This window comes from Strongylocentrotus purpuratus, unplaced genomic scaffold (genome assembly GCF_000002235.5).
Source record: "Strongylocentrotus purpuratus isolate Spur 01 unplaced genomic scaffold, Spur_5.0 spur5_scaffold_17, whole genome shotgun sequence".
In the NCBI taxonomy this organism is placed as follows: domain Eukaryota; kingdom Metazoa; phylum Echinodermata; class Echinoidea; order Camarodonta; family Strongylocentrotidae; genus Strongylocentrotus; species Strongylocentrotus purpuratus.
In genome coordinates this window covers 10,688,197-10,712,283 of record NW_022145602.1, presented here as the reverse complement: position 1 = coordinate 10,712,283, position 24,087 = coordinate 10,688,197, and the positions used below count along the sequence as shown (strand labels likewise).

Sequence of the window (24,087 nt, the reverse complement as noted above, 5' to 3'; positions counted from 1 at the left end):
AACTGTTGCTAAGCTACGACCAAGTTTGTTTCCTTTTGGTTCAGCCTCGTTCACAACTATTATATGTAAGAATTAACAAACCACGCACAAAGCGTACTTGTTATTTATTTAATTTAAAACCATATTACCGAACGATCCAGAGTGACCCAGAGGTCACGAATATGCGAATACCAATAGATTTGTCTGCTCTTTGTGTAAAATCGCCGCTGAAGCCGACATAAGTCCTTATATTGTTCATGATTTCTGTCACAGAATTTGACTTAAATGTAAGAAAATCGTTTAATTATATATAAAATGTATTTGATGAATGTTTTCAGATGTATCGAGAAGAATTAACGGTAAAATACACGTTTTTATGTTGAGCGTGTAAGTAGAGCGCGACATTTTGTCTAGTCCCACAGTGATGATTTCTGTGCAGTGTTTTTCACTGAGGTGAGTGAGAGATGTTGGCTTGTGTATAGATCTAGGCCTAGACCGAATTTTTCTGTCTCTTTCGTTCGTTAGCCTCTTATTGGGGTAGGGTCGGCTCTCTCTTAGAGAGAGCCGACCCTACCCCAATAAGAGGCTAACGAACGAAAGAGACAGAAAAATTCGGTCTAATCTAGGCCTAGATCTAGGCAAATATTTGCTCTTGGGCATAGATATAACCCATTGTGCGTTCCTGAACTGAAGTCAGTCTAACATATGATATTATATTTTATAAGTGACAAGGACAGACTTGAGATTGAAGCTAGTAAAAGTGAAAATTGAAAGGCAAACGAAAAAGGAGGGTTTTTTTCGGCCACTTACTTAGTCTTACTATCTTGGACTTAGCCACTTTGGACTCTTTACTTCCTATTTATTATCATTTCTTGTTCAAATCATGAAGCAAATACTATTATTATTTGAACAAAAAAAGAATCCCAGAAAAAAAATCATGAATTGCCATGACAATATTCATTTCCATTTTTGATGTTTCGGAGGTAGTTTTTGGCCTAGCGAGGCAGTTTTCAGCCACATGTACAAAGTCATTAGGAAGCAAGCGTGCGCGCGCCGTGCGTTACCTTGCTGATCTATAGCACTAGCGGCCGGAGCAGGTATCCAACGCCGGAGGTTGCCGTGCCTAAATCTACCTCTGCGGTGCAGTGATCAGAAATTGGAATCTGAATTAGACGGAGATATCGTGTGTGTGCTGCGGTATCCGGCTGCATTGATTTAATACATGCGATGAGATACTTTTGAGCTTGCGACTCACACACAAAGTCGGGCTCTAAATCTGAAAATACTAGAAATACAGCTCATTTCATGGTACCCATATTCCTTACAGACACGCGTAAGATAGACTACTCAATTTTTCAGATTTGAGTAGCGGGATCGCCGATTACATCGCTAAAATGTGATATTTAGGGATATATTTTCCATTGCAAATGTGGTTCTTCAGTGACTCTGCCATGTTGTTGTATGTGTGTGATATGTGCTGTTATGCAATGTTTTTTAATGGGATTTTACCATGCATCCAACGGACCGGCAGAAAACTGCCACCAACCGAATAACCCCTCCTTTACCCTAGGCCCTAAATTATAATTATGATTTATGAATAACCTAGATCCATTTCTTTGTCATGTGATGAAAACAAGAGGAAAAATACGAAATTTGTTATGCAAAGACAAAGAAATAAAGTCATGTGGGGAGGGTATAAAGAAGGGAGAGAGAAAGAAGAGTGAGAGTGTGCAGTGAGATTGAAATAAATAGAAACAAATAGAATGGAAAACTGCAAAGAAAAATGAGACTTTATTTATAGTAGTAGAGCTATCATGGAAGAAGGAGGAGGAGGAGGAGGAGGAGGAGGAGGAGGATGGTAGAATAAGGAGAAATGAAGAGAAGGAAATAAACATTGTGTCATCAATGTTTTCAGATGTGCATATATTGTTGCCTCACTGCCTGCGCTGTGCGCTCACATCATATTTACATGGGCGCCAATTTAAATTACGGGTAAACAACTTTGTTTACCTGTTAATTAAAATGGCGTCTATATCTGCGCATGCACACTTTTGTAAACGTGAAAGGGTGTATTACATGTACATGTAGGTGTTAAAGGTAATACAAAGTTTTGGGAAATTTTGAAAATTGGGTGGATAGTGAATCTTTACAATTTTGATATATTTGGATGCCCCTGTGGATGTATTATAAGCACTTAAAAAATTATCCCGTAAAACACTTCTGTTTTCGAGAAAAATTGAATATAAAAATTTACCGGTGCTCCCGGTAAATTTTGATGAATTTCAAATAGCGTCTATGGCCGTACAACAGTAGCTGCGACCATGAAAATCTCAGAATATGTAGTTGTGATATATAATTTCCAAACGGGAATACCTAATCGGTCGATTTTAGTCAAGAAACTTTGTTTTATAGCTTAATTAATATCTTGACCTTGAGAGGGAGCTTTACCACATAACGTGTTTATTATTTACAATTTCATAACTTTAGAGTCGATTTCGACCGCGACAACGATCAGTGAATATTGTTGGATCACATTATGCTTCCAATATGTTCATTTGAACCAAATTCAAGACCCCATAGTACCCCATACCGAAACTTTGTATTACCTTTAAGCAGGTGAATGGCAATTTGCCATTAATCTTTTTATTCTTTATTTCTCCCTGGTTTTTTTCCACAGTAAACCTTTACTCACTAATGTTTTGAACATCCTGTAGCTACTGGTGAGGAAGTGATATCCCACAATGCCGTCTGCAGGAGCTGTTTGTGTTCCAACCATTACTCCACTGAGAGTGCCATATTCCGGTCAGACGAGCAATCAGATCGACACCAACACTCTTATTGAAATCAAATCAGGTTTGTTTCACATTTTCATTCCGTTTGATCCCTGTATCTTCAAGTTTAAGATAAACCACTATAAGGCGGTGTCACACAGAGGCCAAAACCGGATTTTAGTTATCCGGTTTTTAATTATCCTCTTTTTGGCTGTCTGACATCAATTATTCCTTCGAAAATCCCTTCAAAAATCCCTTCAAAAAACCTCATATGAAGCAAGATAATTCTCTCTTGAAAGGATTTTTCAAGGGTTTTTTGAAGGGATTTTTCTGTCTGACACCAATGTTGCAATAATTCCTTTTAATAAGCATTGTGACATCACACGTTTAAATGCGCGCATTTAAACGTGTGATGTCACAATGCGTATCTACCTAAACGGCGCATACTTTCGATTGAACGTGTAATGTCACATTGCTTATCTACCTAAACGGCGCGTGTGCAATGGCCCATCAAAAACCCAGATGTTAGTAATTCGGATTATTCTTAGCCTGTCTGTCAATAGTCTGTCATCGACGTAAGTGAAAAAAATAGATTTCTAAAATCTGGTTTATTCAAGATGGGCCGGGATTTTTTTGTGTGACACCGCCTACTATGAATCAAAGTGTTATAGTTAGAGGTCTAGTAGTCAAGTGGTTTGGGTCACTTGACTGAACATGTGAAGGTTATAGGTTCTAACCCCAGCATCACATGCCCTGTCAGTCTGTCACTATCGTCCATAGACAAGACATTAATCTACATTTGCCATTCTTTACCCAAGAGAGAAAAGGGCACTCGGTGGGATGATGAAAGGTTGTTGTTTTGATTGTACCTGTATTTGCCAAGACTAGCCCTTATAGTAACCATATGTAGGTAATACTCCCCACTTTTATAAAGTAACCTTTATAAACCAATATTTCTTGTATTTCTCTCTGTGACTTATATCTTTATTATAGCCACCCGCAATGCAGGCATCTACTTCAGTACCAATGGCAGTAAACCAGACCCCTTTGCACGCAAGGACAAGAACACAATCAAGTACAAGGGACCGTTCCTTCTCAACCATGGAAAGAGGACCATTAAAGCCATGGCTGTGTCTGGGTAAGAACAAAGAGATCACCCCGAAACTGCTGTTGTAGACTTGATAATGACAGCCATTGTAGTGTTAGTTTGTGAAAGTTTCTGCTTTATTTTTTATGTAATCTACTCTGTTAAATGTTTTTAGATTCCTAGTTTTGTATCACATTTTTCTAGATTCTTTTACAGGTGTCGTAGTTGAGTGGTTCAAGCACTTGTCGTTGGTTTGAGTTCCGACACGGCACTACTGACCTTTGGCAAGGCACTAATCAATATTTGCCACTACATACCCAGGAGAGATATGGGGCCTTGTAGGATGACAATACTGAATCTTTTTCTACAATCATTTCGGCACCTCGGAATGTGTGCACATTTGATGCTGTATTATTCACGACAATGATAGAATACATGTGGAAACTAATGTTAATTGAGCCTACAGTTCTTTGTATTAAATTTTCCCAGCATTATTTCTATTTCTATTTATTGAAAATCATAATGATATTTCATATTTTTCATGACAGCGACGGGCGAAGTGAGAGTCATGTGAACAGCAAGACCTTCATCGTTGACTGGGTTTCCCCTGACAACGATGAGAGCCATGAAGACGACGACCAGAGCTTCATCATGGACTCCAGGAGGCCGCAGAGATCACTCCATGTGAGTACACCCAAAAGAGAAACAAAGAATGAAACATAATTGGAGGAAGAGAGAGATAAATAAAGAAGAGGAAAGAGAAAGAGAGAGAGAGAGAAATAAAGAAGAGGAAAGAGAGAGAGAGAGAGAGAGAAATAAAGAAGAGGAAGAGAGAGAGAGAGAGAGAGAGAGAGAGAGAGAGACATAAAGAAGAGGAAAGAGAGAGAGAGAGAGAGAAAAATAAAGAAGAGGAAAGAGAGAGAGAGAGTAAAAGGGCAAAGTGGCCACTGTACACTACTTGACTTCTTAGACGGTTCACAACATCAATTACAGGGCTCTCTTGTCAAGTAGTTTTTATGTTTGGATAAGGCCTCAGAGATCACTCCATGTGAGTACACCAAAAAAGAAACAGAAAAAAGGTAGACACAGTTGACTTCTTAAAGGGATCCGGTAACTTTGTCTCAGATTCTGAAACAAAATCCTTGATTTAGCTCATGCTGCAATCATAATTATAAACCTTTGGGTCATACATGAATCCCATGACTTTTACAGGCTACATGTACTTGCCTGTCTGATTATCAAGATATCTATGATTGGAATTAGAAATTTCAGAATTTGTATTCCTTACAGTTTTTATAACACTACAGTCTATTGGGAAAATGAGTATGGTAAAACCGGATTTTTACTTTTTGAGGTACTTCATGATCATTTTGAAGTGCAATTTTTTGGGGGCTTCAATATAACACCACACTGAGTACACGTAGGGATTTAACATTGTCAAACGATGCCTTTAAGAAAGTCAAACAAACGATGAAAAGTTGTAGGAGCTTACCAAAACAATATCAAGGCTTTAAACTTGTAACTGCTTTCTATTTATGTGCATCATAGAATTCCTTGAACAATTCTGGTCCTTATGAGATGATTCAAACTAACGGCAGTATGGCTCTCGCAAGGTCATCAATGGTAAGTCAGAAATGCGGACGCCTTCCCTGATATTCATTTGACTTAGGTAGAAGTAGAAAAAGATAGAGAATACCAGGGGCCTGCCATATATTTCAGGCCTATAATTAATCCAAGGCCACCAAGGCCACCAAGGCCATGGCCGTGGATGCCCTTTTGATTGGCCTCAATGCCCCTCTCATTGGCCTCGGAGATTTTTTGTGCCCTTTCCAATTCTTCCTATTGGTGCTGTAATATAGGAATGTGCCCTACAGAAAAGTGGCCTTGCCCTAAAAATGTTGAAATTTAAGGCCTGATATTTGCAACTTATTTGGAATTGATATCAATCGCAACTATGTACATAAGAGATAGGAGACTGCAAACTTGCGATTGATCCGAATCAATCGCAATTCTTTATTAGATAGGGCCCAAATCCCTGACAGTTTCAACAAAAACTGATTATAATAAGGAAGCTATGAAATTTTAGAGTTGCAATCAATCATACAAAAACTGGGAACTCAGTGATGTACACATTAGTGATAGAGATTTAAAGATTTACAGATCTAAAATGCTCCCACATACCGTTTATAGATTTAATTTATTTACTTATTCATTTTATTTAGTCAGTTTTCTTTTATTTATTCATGTATGTATTCATTTCTTTACATTTAAATTTATATGCAATTTGTATGCTGAATGTAATGTGGAAATAGCTTCAAATGAAACATTAATGAATTATAATGCTACATCAATCTCTTTATCTTATTTTTTTAATGGAAATGTTAAATATCTAATATAATTATTTGAATATGATTTTCTCTCGTTACAGCCGATGCAGGGTAGCATGCCGCACAATGGCTGGGTAGGTCAGTCCCAACAGCAGCCACAGACTACTCTCAACCAGAACCCGGACTACTTTTTCCAGTGAGTATATTCCTTTGTAAATAATAAACTCTTTCTGTTGTATAGCTCCCTCTCAAGACTGATATTACCTTAGCTTTAAAACAAGGTTTCTTGGCTACAATCGACCGATTTGCTATTCACGTTTGGAAATGATATATCAGAATTGCATTCTGAGATTTTCATTACTTAGCTACCATGGAATGGCCTTAGGGGCTTTTCGATTATTTAAATATCGCGAAAGCAGAAGTGTTTTATGGGCTTAATTTTCTAGTGCTTATAATACATCCACAGGGGCATCCAATTATATCAACATTTTAAAGAATTACAATCCAAGCAATTTTCAAAATTTCCCAAAACTTTGCATTACCTTATAATGTACATTATAAGACTTCTTGACTTTTGTTTTAAACAATATTCCACCTTACCATTTATCACAATATCTTTTCTTCTGTTAGCTATCACATGCATCAGACGAGCCCTCGTCAGGCCTCCATGCGGCAGTCTGTTGGTTCAGGGCCTGCCATGGTCCAGCCTCCTGTTGTCGTTGACGTAAGTAGTGAAACCTCAAGAAATCTTTTTTTTTTAAAGAGTAGATATTTAAATCAATTATGCAAGAAGAATGTAAGTATCTTTTGGTATAACAGTTGTGTATAACTATCTAATATAACTTTTAAATACCAAAGGTAAGATATGTAGTGGAATGTGTATTAATGGTAACTAAAATTACATTATGATATATGTCCAGTCCTCTCACCCCTCTCGTTCTCTCTTTCTCCCTCCCTCTCTATCTCCTTCTCCCATCTCTCTTTCTCTTGGTTCTTTCTTTTTTCTTCCTTTTTCCCTTTTCTTTCTCTATCTCTCTCTTCCCCCCTCTCTCTCCACTATCATATTTTTTGCTTTTTTATCTCTTTCTCCCTTCCTCTCTATCTCTTTCTTCCAATCTCTCTTTCTCTTTCTTCTTTGTTTCATCTTCCTTTCTCCCTTTTTCTTTCTCTACCCCACCCTCCCCTCCCTCTCTCTCTCTCCACTCTCATTTTTCTTTCTCCCTCTTTCCCTTCCTCCCTCCCTCCCTCTCTCTCCATTCTTTCTGCATATATTTATCATGTTATCTCTTTCTTTCTCCCTCTCCCCACTCCCCAAACTTTCTGTAAGTACATGTATTTATCAAACTGTCTCTTTCTTTCTCCCTCTCCCTACTCCCCAAACTTTCTGTAAGTACATGTATTCATCAGACTGTCTCTTTCTTTTTCCCTCTCCCCACTCTTTCTGTATATACATATATTCATCAAACTTTTTCTTTCTTTGTCCCTCTCCCCACTCCACACTCTTCCTGTACGAAGAAATATTTATCACATTGTCTCTCTCTCTCTCTCCCTCCCCCCCCCCCCCACTCCACAGGCCATGGCTAGCTACAACAACCAGGAGGCGTGGCGACCAGTCAGTGTGCCCCTCCCTGCTGTCCTCAACCAATCCACCGCCACCCAGACCGTCGGCCTCTTCTACCCCACCCACGAACAGGTCACCCGCTCGCCCCAGGACGTGGAGGCGGTTCGCCAGGTCCGGGAGCAGATCACCACTGGAACGGGAACGGGAACGGGCCCCGCCCAGGAGAAGGCGCGGCTGACGGACATCAGCCCGGGGAAGGGTTACTGGAAGCGGCAGATCGCGCACATCGCGGCTCACCTTGAGGCGTTCTCGCAGAAGGACGCAGAGTTCAGAGCTGGCGTGGGAAAACCCAAGATGGGCAAGGTGAGGGAGAGGCTGTGACTGTGGAGTTATCTTGAAATCTGGAACCCGTTTCAAGAAGCCTTTTTTCAATGACAAATCAGAAGCAAGGATTTCACTAGCTTACAACAAAAACTGTCATTTGTCACTGATGACAAGTTTTGTGAAATGGGGGCCTGGTGACATGACATACTGATAAAACAAAACAAAATCTTACAAATTTCTACCTCACAGTTTAATGACAGAAAGTGTGTTTATTGCATGGTGATGTAGATATACAATAGGCTTACGGTTGCACCATGCGAGGAGGGGGGAGGGGGGGGGGGATTGGGGAGTCCTGAAAAGGACTGTCTGTAATCTTTCTTTCTTTAGTGTGTTTGTAGTCCTGAAAAGGACTGTTGGTAATCTTTCTTAGCTTATAGCGCCGGTTGATAAGCATGGGTGGTAGGAGTGGCTCGACGTTTCGAACAGGTTGACTATCCGTCGTCAGGAGAGGGGAATGGCTGGTGTAATTGTTGCACCAATGACCACTGAATGCAATTCTACATTACTTTTAAATTATTTGTAATTTCTTTTTGCCGTGTATCCACAGTTTTGAACATGAATTGACTGCTATATTACTATGTGTTACATTGTCCATTTCTTGACCATAGATGACATATGCCAGTATTGAAGATGATGGAGTGGACGTCACAGTGACCATCAGTCTGGAGTCCAGGGGGTCAACCCCTCCGGTCAGAGGAAACAGAGCTCAAGTTGCTAGACAAGGTAGGTTTAACGTCCTTCGGAGAGGACCTATACTGTTTTTTTCTTTTCTTTTCTCCCGATTTACCTCTATTTTCCTGAATTTTTCTATTTTTTTCAAATTTTCTTACTCAAAATGGGGGGGGGGGGGGGGGGGGAAGTTGATATTTCCCCCCCCCCCCCCCCCCCCCCCGAATCCCTTTTTTTTTTTTACTTAAGAGGAAAAAAACAAACAAACTATTTAGTGCTCACTATCACCCCTGCTAACAAGCATTTATGATTTCTTAGCAGTAAGGTAAAATAGCCACCACTACTAATACGATCATTATCTTGAAGGATATTATCAAAATAATGAACAGTAGAGTAAATTGGGTAGTAGAGGTGTTTTGGTCTAGTGGATAAGTCACTGGACTGTAGATCTCAAGGTTCAGGGTTCAAATCCCAGGCTAGCACTACCCTCCTTTGGCAAAAAAAATTAATCTAGATTTGTCACCCTCCACCCAGGCGTTAAATGGGTACCCGTTATAATGCAAATGTTGTTGAAATCTGCTCAGCATTGTGAGTGTCTGGCTGGAAGGTTCCCCAAGGTGTGGATAATATGCATACTGTATTTGCCGGCGTAAAGGCCGCAGTATTTTTGGAAGAGAAAATATCAAAAAGTCAGGGTGCGGCCTATGCGGCGAAAGAGTAAAAAAAACAAAAAACTTGCAAGTCAAAACCATGAAACACAGCACGAATTTGTACATATGGGACAACAATGAAAGGTGATGGACATTTCTAGAATAATTGTCTAGAATAACACATGTCTTACCGACCATTATGTGTTATATTTATTAAATGAAGGGCAAAGTTTTGCCAATCTCTTAAATAAAATTCATAACTTACCAACCAGACTCAACTGGTAGATCTAGATTTAAGTTTTTGCCGTAGCTAAAGCCTCTGGATCGCGTGAGCAAACCTATGGCCCAATGCATAAGAGAGAGGCTCAATGTATACATGAGAAAAAACTGCAAGCTGTAGTATCAGTGCGGGATGGCCGAGCGGTCTAAGGTGGTGATTTTGGTCACATCAACATTTGTAGGGAAGGGTTCAAATACAACTACCGACAATTTAAAAAAAATTAAATGTCAAAATCGGGGGTGCGGCCTATGCGGCGGTGCGGCCTTATTGCCGGCAAATATGGTACACTGTATGCGGGCAAGCCTGAATCCGTTGAACTGGAATAATAATAATATATCTGTAAAGCACTTAGAGATATCGTCGATGTATTAAGCGCTATAAAAAGATGGAATATTACTATCAGTATTTAAGTTAGTTTTGTAATGATATTCTACACTGTACTTTAAAGTAATCTATTTACATAAAGGCAGAATTTATTATGATACATTTAATTCATATTGCTTATAAATAATTTCTTGTTCTGTGCTATTTTTTTTCTAGATGCTATCAATGCAAAGAGCAAGAGTGAATCTGGTAAGACACTTTTTGTATTTCATTGTTTTATGAATCTAACATCAAGCTATTGGTGACTTGAACAAACAATAGACCAATTCTTGTATTCCTAAAGGTCAAAGGTGAATGTTGACCTGTCGAGATACAAGATACAAGTAGTACTATTTTGCAGCATGCATAGTACATAAGCTAGGAATATGCAAAAAGAAATCAAAGATCGGCAATACAATTTATAAAATGGGAAAAATTTATGGACTGGTATACCAGAGCTAGAAGAGTATCAAGCCCACACAATCCAATCCAAATTAATGTTTGAGCATTTTTTCCTTGCAATTGCAAACTTCTTGACAATTTGCTCCACAATGTGTATGCATCTGTGCCTTTTGATCCAATGAAAATTCATGTTCTCTCATTACTTAGTAGGACTCCCACAGGTTAGTCTTATATCCTGTTGTTTTTGTCATCTTTTTAAATAGATTCGCCTTATGGAGCGACAACAAGGAAGAAGAAACCCCTGACTAAGAGGCTAGCAGCCAAGAAGAAAGTAGAAGAGGAGAGATTGACGGTAATTCAGTCTGTGATATCGGACTTTTGATGTCGTATACGCTGTACTTTTAATCTTGTGTTAAGAGAAAATGTTTTGGTATTGCCCATTAACTTTTCTTTTCCAAATTCATATCTTTTGTAAGATGAATTTATCTCGGTGATAGTATAATGAAAATTTAGATGTTGAAGACTGCTTATGTATAGTTTGTATACATTATGAACATTTATGAATATGTATGCATGTTTCTGAATATATAAAGTATAATGAATATTTTCATTAAAGCCCCACTGTCCTACTTGTAGCTACTTGCTCCCTCTATCTAGAAAACTTCCCCAATCGGTGCCTGTTGGTCCCCCATGATCCTCTTTTTGTTATGTTAGTTGAGAGCTGAGTTAATGAGATAGCCACCTGTAAGTGACCTCACTGTGTGGTCTAATCCCCTCTGGCCCAGTAGTAATGACAGTCTTTAAAGCTGTAAGTATGTATAAATTGATACGTATAAGTTAATTTTTATTAATATTCATGAATTTGATCATGTTCATGAATGTTTAAATGAATATGTTTAAATATTCATAAACAATTTTTCTTCCCTATCAGCCTGAGGAGAAGCAATTGATAAGAGAATTGGGACCAAGAGGAGAGGGCAACATTGATATTGTGCAAGACATGCTTGATGAGGTAAGGTGGATATCAAAGGAACAGATCACACACCCCCCACCCCCCCCCCCCAAAAAAAAAAAAAAAAAAAAATAATAATAATAATAATTTAAAAAATACATAAATAAATAAATGAATTTAAAAAAAAAAAAAAATATATATATATATATATATATATTAATTAATTCATAAATTATAAAAAAAAAACCAATTCTTGGCTCTGTGTGTTTGGTATTCCATGAAGTTATGCTAGTAGCCTTTTATGTTACCTTGTAGAGAAACACAGAAATAGCACTTTCATTCATTTCTGTGATACTCAGTGATGAGTTCATGCTCCACAGAAGTGGAATGATAATGACGAATCACCTCTCCCAATTCTTGGCCCTGTGTTTTGGGGATTCCACACAAAATACCTTATCTTTTTATGCCTCCACCACCGAAGGTGGTGCCGGAAGCATCATGTTTTCGGGTTGTCCGTCCGTACGTCCGTCCCGTTTGACCGTTATCACAATATCTCAAGAACCATTTAAGATTTAAACTTAAGACTCGGGAATAGTATTTATCACCATAGGAAGACGATCTGATTAGATTTTGGAGTACGTAGGTCAAAGGTCACAGGTCACAGAGGTCAACTTATGAAATTCCTTGTATTGAGTTTGTTAGCGCGATATCTCAAGAACCATTTGAGATTTAAACTTCAAACTTAAGGATAGTATGTATCACCATAGGAAGACGATCTGATTAGATTTTGGAGCACGTATGTCAAAGGTCAAGGGTCACAGAGGTCAACTTATGAAATTCCATACATTGAGATTGTTATGCCTCCGCTACAAAGTAGCCGGAGGCATTATGTTTTCTGGTTGTCCGTCCGTCCGTACGTCCGTCCGTACGTACGTCCGTACGTCCCGTTCTCGTGATCGCATTATCTCAAGAACCAATTGATGGATTCTCTCTAAACTTGGATCATGTATGTATCTTGCAGAGCCAATGAACTGATTAGATTTTGGGGTCACGAGGTCGAAGGTCAAAGGTCACAGGGCTCATTATGTATTCAAAAATAGCTTGTGATCGCAATATCTCAAGAACCGATCAATGGATTCCTGCCAAACTTGGGTCATATATGTATCTAACAGAGCCAATGAACTGATTAGATTTTGGGGTCACGAGGTCGGAGGTCAAAGGTCACAGGGCTCATTATGTATTCAAAAATAGCTTGTGATCGCGTTATCTCAAGAACCGATCAATGGATTCGTGCCAAACTTGGGTCATGTATTTATCTAACAGAGCCAATGGACTGATTAGATTTTGGGGTCACGAGGTCGAAGGTCACAGGGCTCATTATGTCTGCAAAAATAGCTCGTGATCGCGTTATCTCAAGAACCGGTCAATGGATTCCTGCCAAACTTGGGTCATGTATGTATCTAACAGAGCCAATGAACTGATTATATTTTGGGGTCACGAGGTCAAAGGTCACAGGGCTCATTATGTATGCACAAATAGCTTGTGATCGCATTATAATGAGAACCAATAGACAGATTACTATCAAACTCAAGACATGTATATGTATCTTGCAGAGCCAATTAACTGATTAGATTTTAGGGTCATCAGGTCAAAGGTCATGGGGCTCATTATGTATGACTATAAATAGCTTGTGAATGCATTATTATTAAAACCGACAGATGGATTACAATCAAACTTGAATTTTAAAAATTGCTTCCGTTTTGGTTTGTAAAGTTGCTCTATGGCGGAGGCATCATTTTTGACTGCGCGCAGTCAAAATTCCATCTAGTTATCATTGATATCTCAAGAACCACTGGAGATTTAAACTTCAAACTTAGTGAAAGTGTGTATCACTATAGGAAAACAATCTGATTACATTTTGGAGCACGTAGGTCAAAGGTCAAGGGTCATAGAGGTCAACTTATGAAATTCCATACATTGAGATTGTTATCATGATATCTCAAGAACCACTGGAGATGTAAAAACTTCAAACTTAAGGATAGTATGTATCACCATAGGAAGACGATCTGATTAGATTTTGGAGCACGTAGGTCAAAGGTCAAGGGTCACAGAGGTCAACTTATGAAATTCCATACATTGAGATTGTTATCATAATATCTCAAGAACCACTGGAGATTTAAACTTCAAACTTAATGATAGTGTGTATCACCATAGGAAGACAATCTGATTAGATTTTGGAGCACGTAGGTCAAAGGTCAAGGGTCACAGAGGTCAACTTATGAAATTCCATACATTGAGATCGTTATCGCGATATCTCAAGAACCACTGGAGAATTTTCACTTCAAACTTAATGATAGTATGTATCACCATATCATAATATCTCAAGAACCACTGGAGATTTAAACTTCAAACTTAATGATAGTGTGTATCACCATAGGAAGACAATCTGATTAGATTTTGGAGCACGTAGGTCAAAGGTCAAGGGTCACAGAGGTCAACTTATGAAATTCCATACATTGAGATTGTTATCATGATATCTCAAGAACCACTGGAGATTTAAACTCCAAACTTGTTTAAATTGCTCTATGGCGGAGGCATCATTTTCGACTGCGCGCAGTCAAAATTCCATCTAGTTTTGTATTGCAGTAAAGGTACAGGTACATGTATATATGAAACATAGATTTCATTTCTGCAAAGAGAATCGATACTCAAACCGATTATCATTTTCTTCTCAGGGAGCGGATCCTAACTGCGAGACCAAGGATGGAGTCTCGGCCATTGTACATGCTGCAATGAACAACCAGGTGGAGAGTATACCGTTACTTGCAGACGCAGGGGCAGAGATTAACAGAAAGACACCGGTTAGGTAGGATCTTCATAGAATTTTGTTGTTGCCATTGCCTGTTGTTGTTGTTGTTGTTTAATTTAGACAAGTCAGTCAATTTATGACCATTATTGCCGAATACTATAATAATTTTTTTTTTTATTCAAATGTACATCTGTTCGTCCTTATCTTTTATAACATTGTTATGAATATCATTCCCAATGTCTGCATATTATTAATCAATAAGTTTACTGTTAAGGGCTAAATGTATATATGTTATTGTTCCAAATTCTACTTTTGTTTTTGTGTTATCAGTGCTCTGATCAGTATTCTGTATAAGTACTAAACTTCTGAACTTTTTGTATGTTCCTAGGCATTCTGGCAAGTTATTCCATAAAACAATGAGAGGGACATGACATAAGAGGGAGACAGATTCAGATAGACGGGGAAATATAAACACATATACATGTATAGTCCACATGCTGCTAAGTGTGCAGTGCAATTTCCACTCTAGCCTCCCACATGGTTTGTAACTTTTACACCATGCCTAGGATGGCATTGCTAATAACCCTATATATCATTATCATCACCATCTACTTTTCATCTTGGCAGGAAGGGCAACACAGCTCTCCATGAGGCCGTGCTCCTCGGCCCGGACGGCCAGGAGGTCATCGAGGCCCTCCTCGACTCGGGCGCTAACCCCAAGGTCCAGAACAACAAGGGCGACATGCCCTACGACCTGGCCGTTGCCAACGGTTACTCGTCCATCGTGGCGCTTTTCACCTCCAGTATGGGCCAGGACATGCTGAAGAAGATGACGCATTCCAAGAAGGATAAAGGAAAGAAGGGGAGGAGGAAGGAGACGGAGAGTGAGGACGAGAGCGAAGAGGAGGAGAAGCCAAGGAGGAAGAGCAAGAAGTATAAAGAGAAACTGCCCAAGGTGGGTTGATCTGTTAGAAATGTAGATGGTTTGAAGCCCCACTGCACTAGTTTGGCCAGAAGAGATTAGACCCCCCCCCCCCCCTGTGTGGTCTCTCGCAGGTGGTTATCTCATCAAATCAGCTCTCAATTAACATAAGAAATAGGGGATCAACGGGTTACGCTTGGGCATTGTTGGCTGTATAGAGGGCGCAAGTACCTACAAGTAGTGCAGTCCACTTTAAGACTGATTAAAGATCCTGTTGAAACTTTAGACAGGATCTTGAGAGTAAATGCTATCTTTAGCTTGGAATGTAAGCAAAAAAACCACATCCAATTTGCAACACCTGATATATAAATTAGATAGTGTCTTTTCATTAAGAATAATACCAATTATATTCATTCTTCGGCTCAAATAATAATCACATCATAGACATCATAAATGGATCATTTTGTTGAATCATTACCCAAAACACGAGTGCATACCACAATATGAAAAAGAATGTAGATGTTTTGTGTGCATTTTTTTGTCAACTCATCGATAATGTTTGTATCTTTCACTCTGTTTTTTCTGTCATGCAGGATAAGGGCACTGTTGTCCCCGTGTCAAAGTTCAACCCTGAGAACGACGCTGAGAAACTCAGGAAAGCCATGAAAGGATTAGGTGAGTTTTGAGATGCTAGTTTGGAGGAAGGTATTGGTATATTTAATTTATTATGATTGATGTGATTCTAGATCAACTATCCTCTCCTTGGATAAATAAATATTCCCAGAAAAAATATCTCATTCTAATTCCTGAACTCAGACCTCTCTAAGACAACTAACCATGATGACTATAGGTCCGTGGACAAATACTGCCCCCATCCTCCTACCGGACCCCCCCCCCCCTTCCCAGGCAACTACCCCCTTGTCAGTGGGCAATTAGGGAAACTTGTCACAGGGGCATTTGTCTGATTTTTACCGGTAGCTTTATGGCAAAATCCATGGTTGTTACTGGCAGAGTGATGAATACCTCGAAAACTCACAATAAAAAAAAGAAGAATATATTGCCTTGAATGCTTAGGGGTGGGTTCCATCCTCCCTCCCTCCATCGTTGCTGAGATCATTTTTAAGATATGAATATGTTAGCAAAGAAAATAGTACTAAGCTGGAAGAATTGTTGAATATACTTTAACTTTTATGTTTCACTTAATCATTGAGTTATTAATGTAAAAATGTATCAAAATTATGGAAATAAAAACCTCGCTTCAGGATAAGAGAAAAAAAAAATCCTCCCTCCCTCCACCTGAGCACTAAAGATTCTTGAAAATGGACAAAACAAATCATTGTTCATGTTTGATTGTTTCCACTTGTTATGTTCTCCTTTCTTTTGAACTAAGGTACTGATGAGCAAGCAATCATTGATGTTCTCGCTAATCGATCAAACGACCAACGGCAGAAGATTGCCAAACAGTTCAAGCAGATGTTTGGAAAGGTAACACTTCCCTCTTCTTAACCTTTTGACTACCAAATCATCTCTTCCCTTGTTTGTTTAATATGTTCTTACCTTGTACAAGTTGTATCAAAGGATACGCATGACATATATACAATATTCTGTCCAGAGTTTCCTATATGTTATACTGAATGGTGAAGATTTCAAATGAAGGACATTTGCCAACAAACTTAGTATAATACCTAATCAGTCTATCTCTCTCTCTCTCTCTCTCTCTCTCTCTCTCTTTCTCTCTCTCTTTCTCTAATCTCCCTCTCCCCCGCTCTTTCTCTCATCTCTCTCTCTTGCTCTCTCTCTCTCTGTCTATCTCTCATCAGGATTTATTGAAGGAACTCAAGAGTGAGCTGAGTGGCAAACTCTTGGATGTAGTACAAGGACTGATGATGACCCCTTCTCAGTACGATGCTTATCAACTCAACAAGGCAGTCAAGGTGAGAGATGTGGTTATATATGCACCACTCTTCTTTCTTATACCCTGCATATTGTACGTACTGTACATACATACTTGTGTATTTTAGAATAGATCTTTCTAAAAAATTGTGTGACAGGCAAATTATCATTTCGAATAAAGCTAATATATTGAGCAGTAATGTTCAAAATTTGAAGTGCACCTAATTAATGGATTTAAAAGCCAAGCCAAGAAGATGATCATTTAAACATTTATTGAACATCACTGTGATTATAAACGACTTTGCTACTCCCCTCTGCCGTAATGAAGAAATGTAAGCTTTCGGTTATGAAAGTTCTGTTTAGATTTGTGCCCTTAAAAGGGAGATTTCTTGCCAGTGATTTGTATGTATTATGTGTCTTTATACCAGAACTCATTCTGTAGACTGTAGGGTCTTGAATTTTTTTTCTTCTCCACAATCAGTAGAAAAATTACTCATTTTGATAAGCTTTCCTTTGCCGTGCTGCAAGTTCCTTCAGACCTACAGGTATGGGGTAGCTGGTGATGTTGCTGATGCAGTACCAGAGCACCAGATGTGTGTGTGACACAAGAAATCTTGAACGAAAGAATTAGAATTGTCCGAGCCGTTAGTAGAACGCATGGTACGTGCATCGTGCATAATTGTTAATTTTGGTTAAAACAACTGTAGCGTCAGTCTAGCGTCCACCAAGATTGATGCATGTTGTGGATACGAGCGTGACAATTTGCGTATCGCGACTCGACGATCGCTGGCGCAGCCGCAGTCTGTGTTGAATTATCCATCTGGTGGACTTGGTGCTGTCTCATGAGAGTATGCTGCTCTTATTTCACTTCGTGGAGTGATTGGTGGTGGCAACACGGTCACTGATTGCATCAGCAACAACAAAAGCACTAGCTATGACAAAGGTCTGAAGGAGCTTGCAGCACAGCAAGTGATGGTTACCAAAACAGGAATTTTTGCACTGATAGTGGAGAAAGACAAAAATATTCAGGTTATATCAGCAATCAGAGGTATTTTTTTAGCCAGATTCCAGAGCTGGGACCCGTTTTCATAAAGCTTTTTTTCAGTGACAAATGATAAAAATCAGTGACAAATCTGCTGATAACCAATCAGAAGCAAGGATTTCAGTAGCTTACAACTAAAGCTGTCATTTGTCACAGATGACAAGTTTTGTGAAATGGGGCCCAGGTCTTACAGAGAGTTTTAGAGTCAATAACCTCAAGTCACCCTCAGCCCCTGTCCATCTAAAAGTTGTGGTTGGTGTTCTGTCTCTAATATCTAAATATCATTTTAAATCTGTTCTTATAGGGTCTGGGCACCAATGAGGAGATACTGATTGAAATTCTATGTACAAGAACCAACAGCTCCATCGAAGCCATCAAAAATGTGTACGAAGATGGTAAGTAGTCAACAACTGAAATAAAACTGCCCACATGTTGATACAATGTATTATATTTTCCACCGAGTTAAGCAGGTCATACTATTTATTCTGATATAAACTTGCTGGACTTTAACCCCTATTAAGAAGAATTTGGTTCTCACTTGTTAAATGTTAATACTTTGTGTGCGTGTGGGGGGGGGGGGGGAATGAAGATGTAGTACCGTAACAGCCCTATTAATCCAACATACATCCGTCACCTGGGCTTTAAAGTGGGACTGCACTACTTGTAGCTACTTGCGCCCTCTATAGAGCAAACAATGCCTAAGCGGTACCTGTTGGTCCCCCATGATCCCCTTTTTAATTGAGAAATGATTTGATGAGATAACCACCTGTCAGTGGCCATGCAGGGAGGTCTAATCCCTCCTGGCCAAACTAGTGCAGATAGGCTTTAAGGTTGGGGTTAGGGCTAAGCTTAGGGTTAAGGGTTGGTTTTGAGGTTAGGGTTAATGTTTAGTGTTGAGGTTAGAGTTCGGCCTAGCGTTGGGTCCATAGTTGAAGCGACAAATTGTGTTAGTGGAGGGGCCAACCATAGAGTAATCATCAATGGAGCATGTTGCAAAACCCATGTTGGACATCTTCTCTTTATAATACAGTTAAACTTGTCTATAGTGACCGCCCAAGCGAAACACAAAAAGTGGTCTTTGTAGACAGGTGGTCTTTGTAGACAGGTTCCTTTAGTACATGTTTCAATGAGAATCCTTTTTAAGGGAAACAAAAAATGTGGTCTTTGTAGACAGGTGGTCACTAAAGTTTGACTGTATGTTTTTCTTTCTTGCTGTAGCGTATGGAGAGGAGCTGGAGGAAGCCATTGCTGATGATACCTCAGGCCACTTTGAGCGGCTTCTGATCTCTGTCCTGCAGGGGTCCAGGCCAGAGGGAGACGAGGTGGATCCAGACAAAGCCAAGGCTGATGCGGAGGTGAGATGGAGTGATTGATTAGGGGAAGACTAGATGTGGATGGGGGGGGGGGGGGGGGGGGGGAGGGAGTGAAAAAAATAAATGAACAGGAGAGATAGCAGAGAGGATGAAAGAGAAAGAGATAGAGAGAGAGATGGGGGAAAGGGGGGATGAGGTGGATCCAGACAAAGCCAAGGCTGATGCGGAGGTGAGGGATAGAGTGATTGATCAGGGGAAGACTAGATGTGGGTGGGGGGGGGGGGGCGAATAAAATAAATGAACAGGAGAGATACGATAAAGAGAGGAAGAGAGAGAGAGAGATGGGGAAAAAAGGGGGGATGAGGTGGATCCAGACAAAGCCAAGGCTGACGCGGAGGTGAGCGATCGAGTAATTGATCAGGGGAGGACTAGATGTGGATGGGGGGGGGGGAGTGAATAAAATAAATGAACAGGAGAGATAGCAGAGAGGAAGAGAAAAAGAGAGAGAGAGATAGAGAGAGATATAGAGAAGGAAAGAGAGATGTGGGAGAAAAAGATAAAAAGGTAGAGAAAAGGGAGTGAGAAGGAGGGAGAGATGACAATAAATGAGGGGTTAGGGAGGAGGAGGAAAGAAAGAGAGAGAGAGTCGGAGATGACCCTAGAGAGAAAGAAGCTGTGGTAGTAAGACAAACAGAGTGAGAGATGGATTCTACACTCATTGTACTTAGTAGCCAGAAAATTTAAGAGAGATAATCTCGCGGTTACATACACAGTCACATCATTATCACATCATTATCTTTCTCTATAGGCACTATACAAAGCAGGGGAAGCCAAGTGGGGGACAGACGAGTCGCGCTTCAACGTGATCATGATGTCAAGGAGCTACGCCCAGCTGAGGGCGACGTTCGAGGAGTACGGGAAGCTGGGCAAGCACGACATTGAGCAGGCCATCAAGAAAGAGATGTCAGGTGACCTGAAAGAAGCCATGTTAACAGTTGGTAAGTCGGTAGACCTCTCCTCTCATTCAAGTAGCAGGTTCACCAATTCAAAAATTCCAACTTAACGCTTTCTTTTATATAGTCAGAGCTGCCAACAAGTACGATTTCATCGTATTACATGCCGCTCATTGGTTCATTGAACGATCACTCATGACGAACCCTTGCATATTCAACAAAATATTTGTAAAATGTACCCATGCATAATTCTTCAAAATTTCAACGAACACAGTCTAACAAAAAAAAGTACTTATCGATCAAAAATAGGATTTTTGTTCAATTGGGGTTGGCAGCTCTTGATAGTTTTTAACTTATCATGCATTGTTCATTAGTCTTTTCTTATATGATTGGATTGTTTCAAGCAAATTGATTATAACTTTGATTTTAATTTTCATGTCTCGTTTCCATTGGGCAAACACACTTCAAAAAGAAATCCAGAAACTTCCATAATTATTATTTTGATGTTTTTGATTTCTCAATAATCTTGCTTCTTTAAACATGTCAAGACTAATTGTTATTAACAAGTAAATACAAATTGATGTCTGGAATACAATTCCTAACTGTTAATTTTTTATTTTTGTCTTCAACAGTGAGATGTGTTCGTAACAAGCATAAATACTTCTCAGACAAGCTGTATAAAACAATGAAGGTAAGTTGAAAAAAAGAAGAAGAAAATATAAGAAAATGAGCTACCCCTGGAGTTTGTTTGGATGAAGCTTGGGTATGTGATCTTAGCAGTTTCCAGAGATAAAGTTTGAGCCCCTTTACTAATGGAAAGCTTGATGTTTTTTTGGTCCAAATCTATTGCTGCAATGTGCATGCATAGAATAGGTATTTAGTTTCTTTTTTTCTTTCTTGTGTAAATGTTATATATAAAATACGTCAAATAATGAAACATTGGATAGGAAAACAGATGTGTGGGCATTCTTTTGTAAATGTACATTATAAATCTGCTACTTCAGTGAGTTGTGGATATTTCACCGGACTGTAGAACACATGGTTTGTAGTTCGCGTCCCACCATGTCACTAATGTCCTTTGGCAAGACATTAGTCTACATTTGCCACTCTCCACCCAGGTGAAGTAAATGGGTACCTGGTAGGAAGAGATTCCTAGAATGCTCTAGTGCCTTATTATGGCGCTCAACTACAGCAGGGGTATTAATGTGATACTTTGTATTTAACGCAGTAGAGTATATTCATAAAGTAGCCACGCTTTGTGAATGGACCTATTATTATCTTATTATGATTAAAGTGGCGTAAATGATTTAAAGAGGATAGTGTGATTATTGACCTTTCTATTTGAATGTTGTTGTTTTTTTGTACAGGGAGCTGGTACTGATGACGACACTTTGAAGAGGATCATTGTCTCTCGCGCTGAGGTAGACATGCTGAACATCAAGGGAGAATTCCAGTCTGCCTACTCACAGACACTCGGACAATTTGTTGCAGTGAGTACTTTAGCATTAATAGAACAGTTTAATAACGTATTCAAATTTATGGATGTTTCTTTCCTGGGGAGCTAGGGGCGATTTATTCCATTAACTTGTCATTCATGAATGAACTACAATACTCAGAATCCAGTGTGTATATTTTACTTGTTGCTATGTCGGGCAAGCCTCAGACAAGCCTTTGGGTTGTCAAGAACAACCTTTGTTTCAAAAGTATGCATTAAATTTGAATATGTTAGTAAAGCGGTCCATTGCACCCTGACCCATGCAGTCATAGAATAAAACAATTGAACGACGGTCAAAGCCTGTTCATAATTATCATTCAAAGGAATAGAGACAAACATTATTTCGTGAAAGATCAGTCTTTGAAAGATTTTAATTTCATTTATTTTAATTTCGAAACGTAACATAAAACAATTCAACATGATGACATGTGTAGGGCATGGTCAATGATCATAAAATATCAAACAAACTTACAATAAATAAATATATACAACATGACTTGGATCATAAAGATCTAACAATTACTTAATTTGTTCCATAATGTTCAAGATATGGCATGATTCAATTTTGTTTTTCTATTACCAAAAACCTAAACAAAAGAAGACAAGAAAACAAGAAAAGATGTTTGGAAATGCAGAGGCTGAATGATAGCCCCCTCCCCCCCCCCCCCTCGGAAAATTTGAACATTAATAATTGAAGTATATAGTGATAAATGTACATAGACGTTGACATAGACATTGATAAAGTAAAATTACACATAGCATGATCACTAAGAAAGAGTATAAGGACACAGGGAATGATAGAGGAAGAAGGACGGTAGATCAAAGAAAACGAGTCGGAAGAATGGGAAGGATATCTATGTAGAGGTGTCGTGGTCGAGTGGATATGTCACCGGACTGTGGATCACAAGATCTGCGGTTCAAGTACCGCCGCGGTACTAATGTCCTTTGGCAAGACATTGATCTACATTTGCCACTCTCCACCCAGGTGTTAAATGGGTACCCGGTAGGATGCGAAAGCTAATGTGGTTTGATTAGCAATGGCGCTGGTAAAATGGCGACTGGCTAGAATGCTCCCCAGGGAGTGGAGAATGTGCATACCTTGTGTGCGGGTAAGCCTGAATCCGATGACCGGGGTAATAATATGTTCCGCGCCTAGAAACAAAGTATTAGGCGCATTATAAATGTGAGCTATTATTATTATTATTTTTATCTAGAGAGAAAAGGAAAGAGAACTCATGGCGAAGTTAAGAACAAACAAGTAGGGACAATTGTAGAAATAAATATTGAATATCATGAAATGATAAAGTTTTATATTGTGTTCTCATGTCTTTATTTTGTGATTTTCTTTCCTTTATTTAAATTAATTTTTTGTTTTCTATTTAACAGGATGACACATCTGGAGATTACAAGAAGATCCTTGTTGCCCTGGTGGGCGGTACCAACTAAGGCCTAGTGCGAACACACCCTCTTGTTGTTCAATCGGTGAAGTATGTGACCTGTTCATTTCATGAGGATCCCTTTCACCCCTGGCTGGTTGGTGTTTACACTAGCTAAGGAACAGTTTAAAGACTACGTATGTTGAGATCCAGAACGTCGTTCACTCTTTGTTAAAGTATATGAGTTAACGCCCTTCCGGCTCCGAACAGACGACTACCTCTCCTGTTTGATGGGTAAAGTATTTTATTAGAAGCGGTAGACTTCAAGGAGATTAGTTCAAGTCCAAGTTCAAGTTCAAGTTTTATTTCCACATGTGTTTCATAAAAAAAAAACAAGTATACATACATGTACATGTTCAGACATATAAAAAATGCAAAGTAACACAAAATTAGAATCTGTAGACTTCAAGGAGATCCCCTTTGACCTGATTGGCAGCACCAACTACAGTGTTGTGTAAACACTCCCTATATTAGAAGATCGTCATTATCCTGGTTGATGATATTAACTTAAAGATAAACTTTAGTTCTGGTTAAAAAAAGAAAATCAATTTTCACAGAATCTAACGAAACATACACTGAATGTTCAAGATTACAAATAAATGTCATGTGCCAAACAATTCTGGAAGAAAATGTATACTGGCTGAGTAATGAGCATAGAAAGATAAGGAAATCAAGTAGTACCAGCCCGACACCATTTGTGTTGTCCCATATACATCTTTCTGTGTAGTGTGCTTGTTACTTTACCAAGACTGAGCCAAATTTGTTATGAATTTGATGACTCCAGAACCTTGCAGTGCAC

General features: G+C 39.1%; 1 protein-coding gene across 2 annotated transcripts; it reads left to right on the top strand.

Moving 5' to 3' along the window:
- The first annotated feature begins 137 nt into the window (after window positions 1–137).
- LOC587473 lies at window positions 138–23,869 on the top strand. Of its 2 annotated transcripts, XM_030988669.1 has the most exons (23): window positions 138–266; window positions 2,657–2,832; window positions 3,744–3,888; window positions 4,386–4,521; window positions 5,386–5,460; window positions 6,266–6,360; window positions 6,795–6,888; window positions 7,738–8,088; window positions 8,718–8,832; window positions 10,249–10,281; window positions 10,737–10,825; window positions 11,405–11,485; window positions 14,161–14,291; window positions 14,862–15,189; window positions 15,750–15,831; window positions 16,547–16,641; window positions 16,977–17,090; window positions 18,396–18,486; window positions 19,310–19,446; window positions 20,213–20,402; window positions 20,990–21,048; window positions 21,725–21,847; window positions 23,239–23,869. In XM_030988669.1, the coding sequence occupies exons 2-23, from the start codon at window positions 2,721–2,723 to the stop codon at window positions 23,296–23,298; spliced, it is 2,736 nt and encodes a 911-aa protein (XP_030844529.1). In that variant the 5' UTR covers window positions 138–266; window positions 2,657–2,720; the 3' UTR covers window positions 23,299–23,869. The 2 variants fall into 2 exon arrangements, with proteins under 2 accessions (XP_030844529.1, XP_030844530.1); XM_030988670.1 differs by lacking the exons at window positions 138–266; window positions 2,657–2,832; window positions 3,744–3,888; window positions 4,386–4,521 and adding an exon at window positions 4,816–4,885.
- The last annotated feature ends 218 nt before the right edge of the window (window positions 23,870–24,087 follow it).

Coding starts and splice junctions, on each gene's coding strand:
- LOC587473 (XM_030988669.1), top strand. CDS start 2,721: ATGCCGTCTGCAGGAGCTGTTTGTGTTCCAACCATTACTCCACTGAGA. Junction 10,282..10,736: donor AAAGAGCAAGAGTGAATCTG/GTAAGACACTTT, acceptor CTTTTTAAATAG/ATTCGCCTTATGGAGCGACA. Junction 15,190..15,749: donor ATAAAGAGAAACTGCCCAAG/GTGGGTTGATCT, acceptor TCTGTCATGCAG/GATAAGGGCACTGTTGTCCC.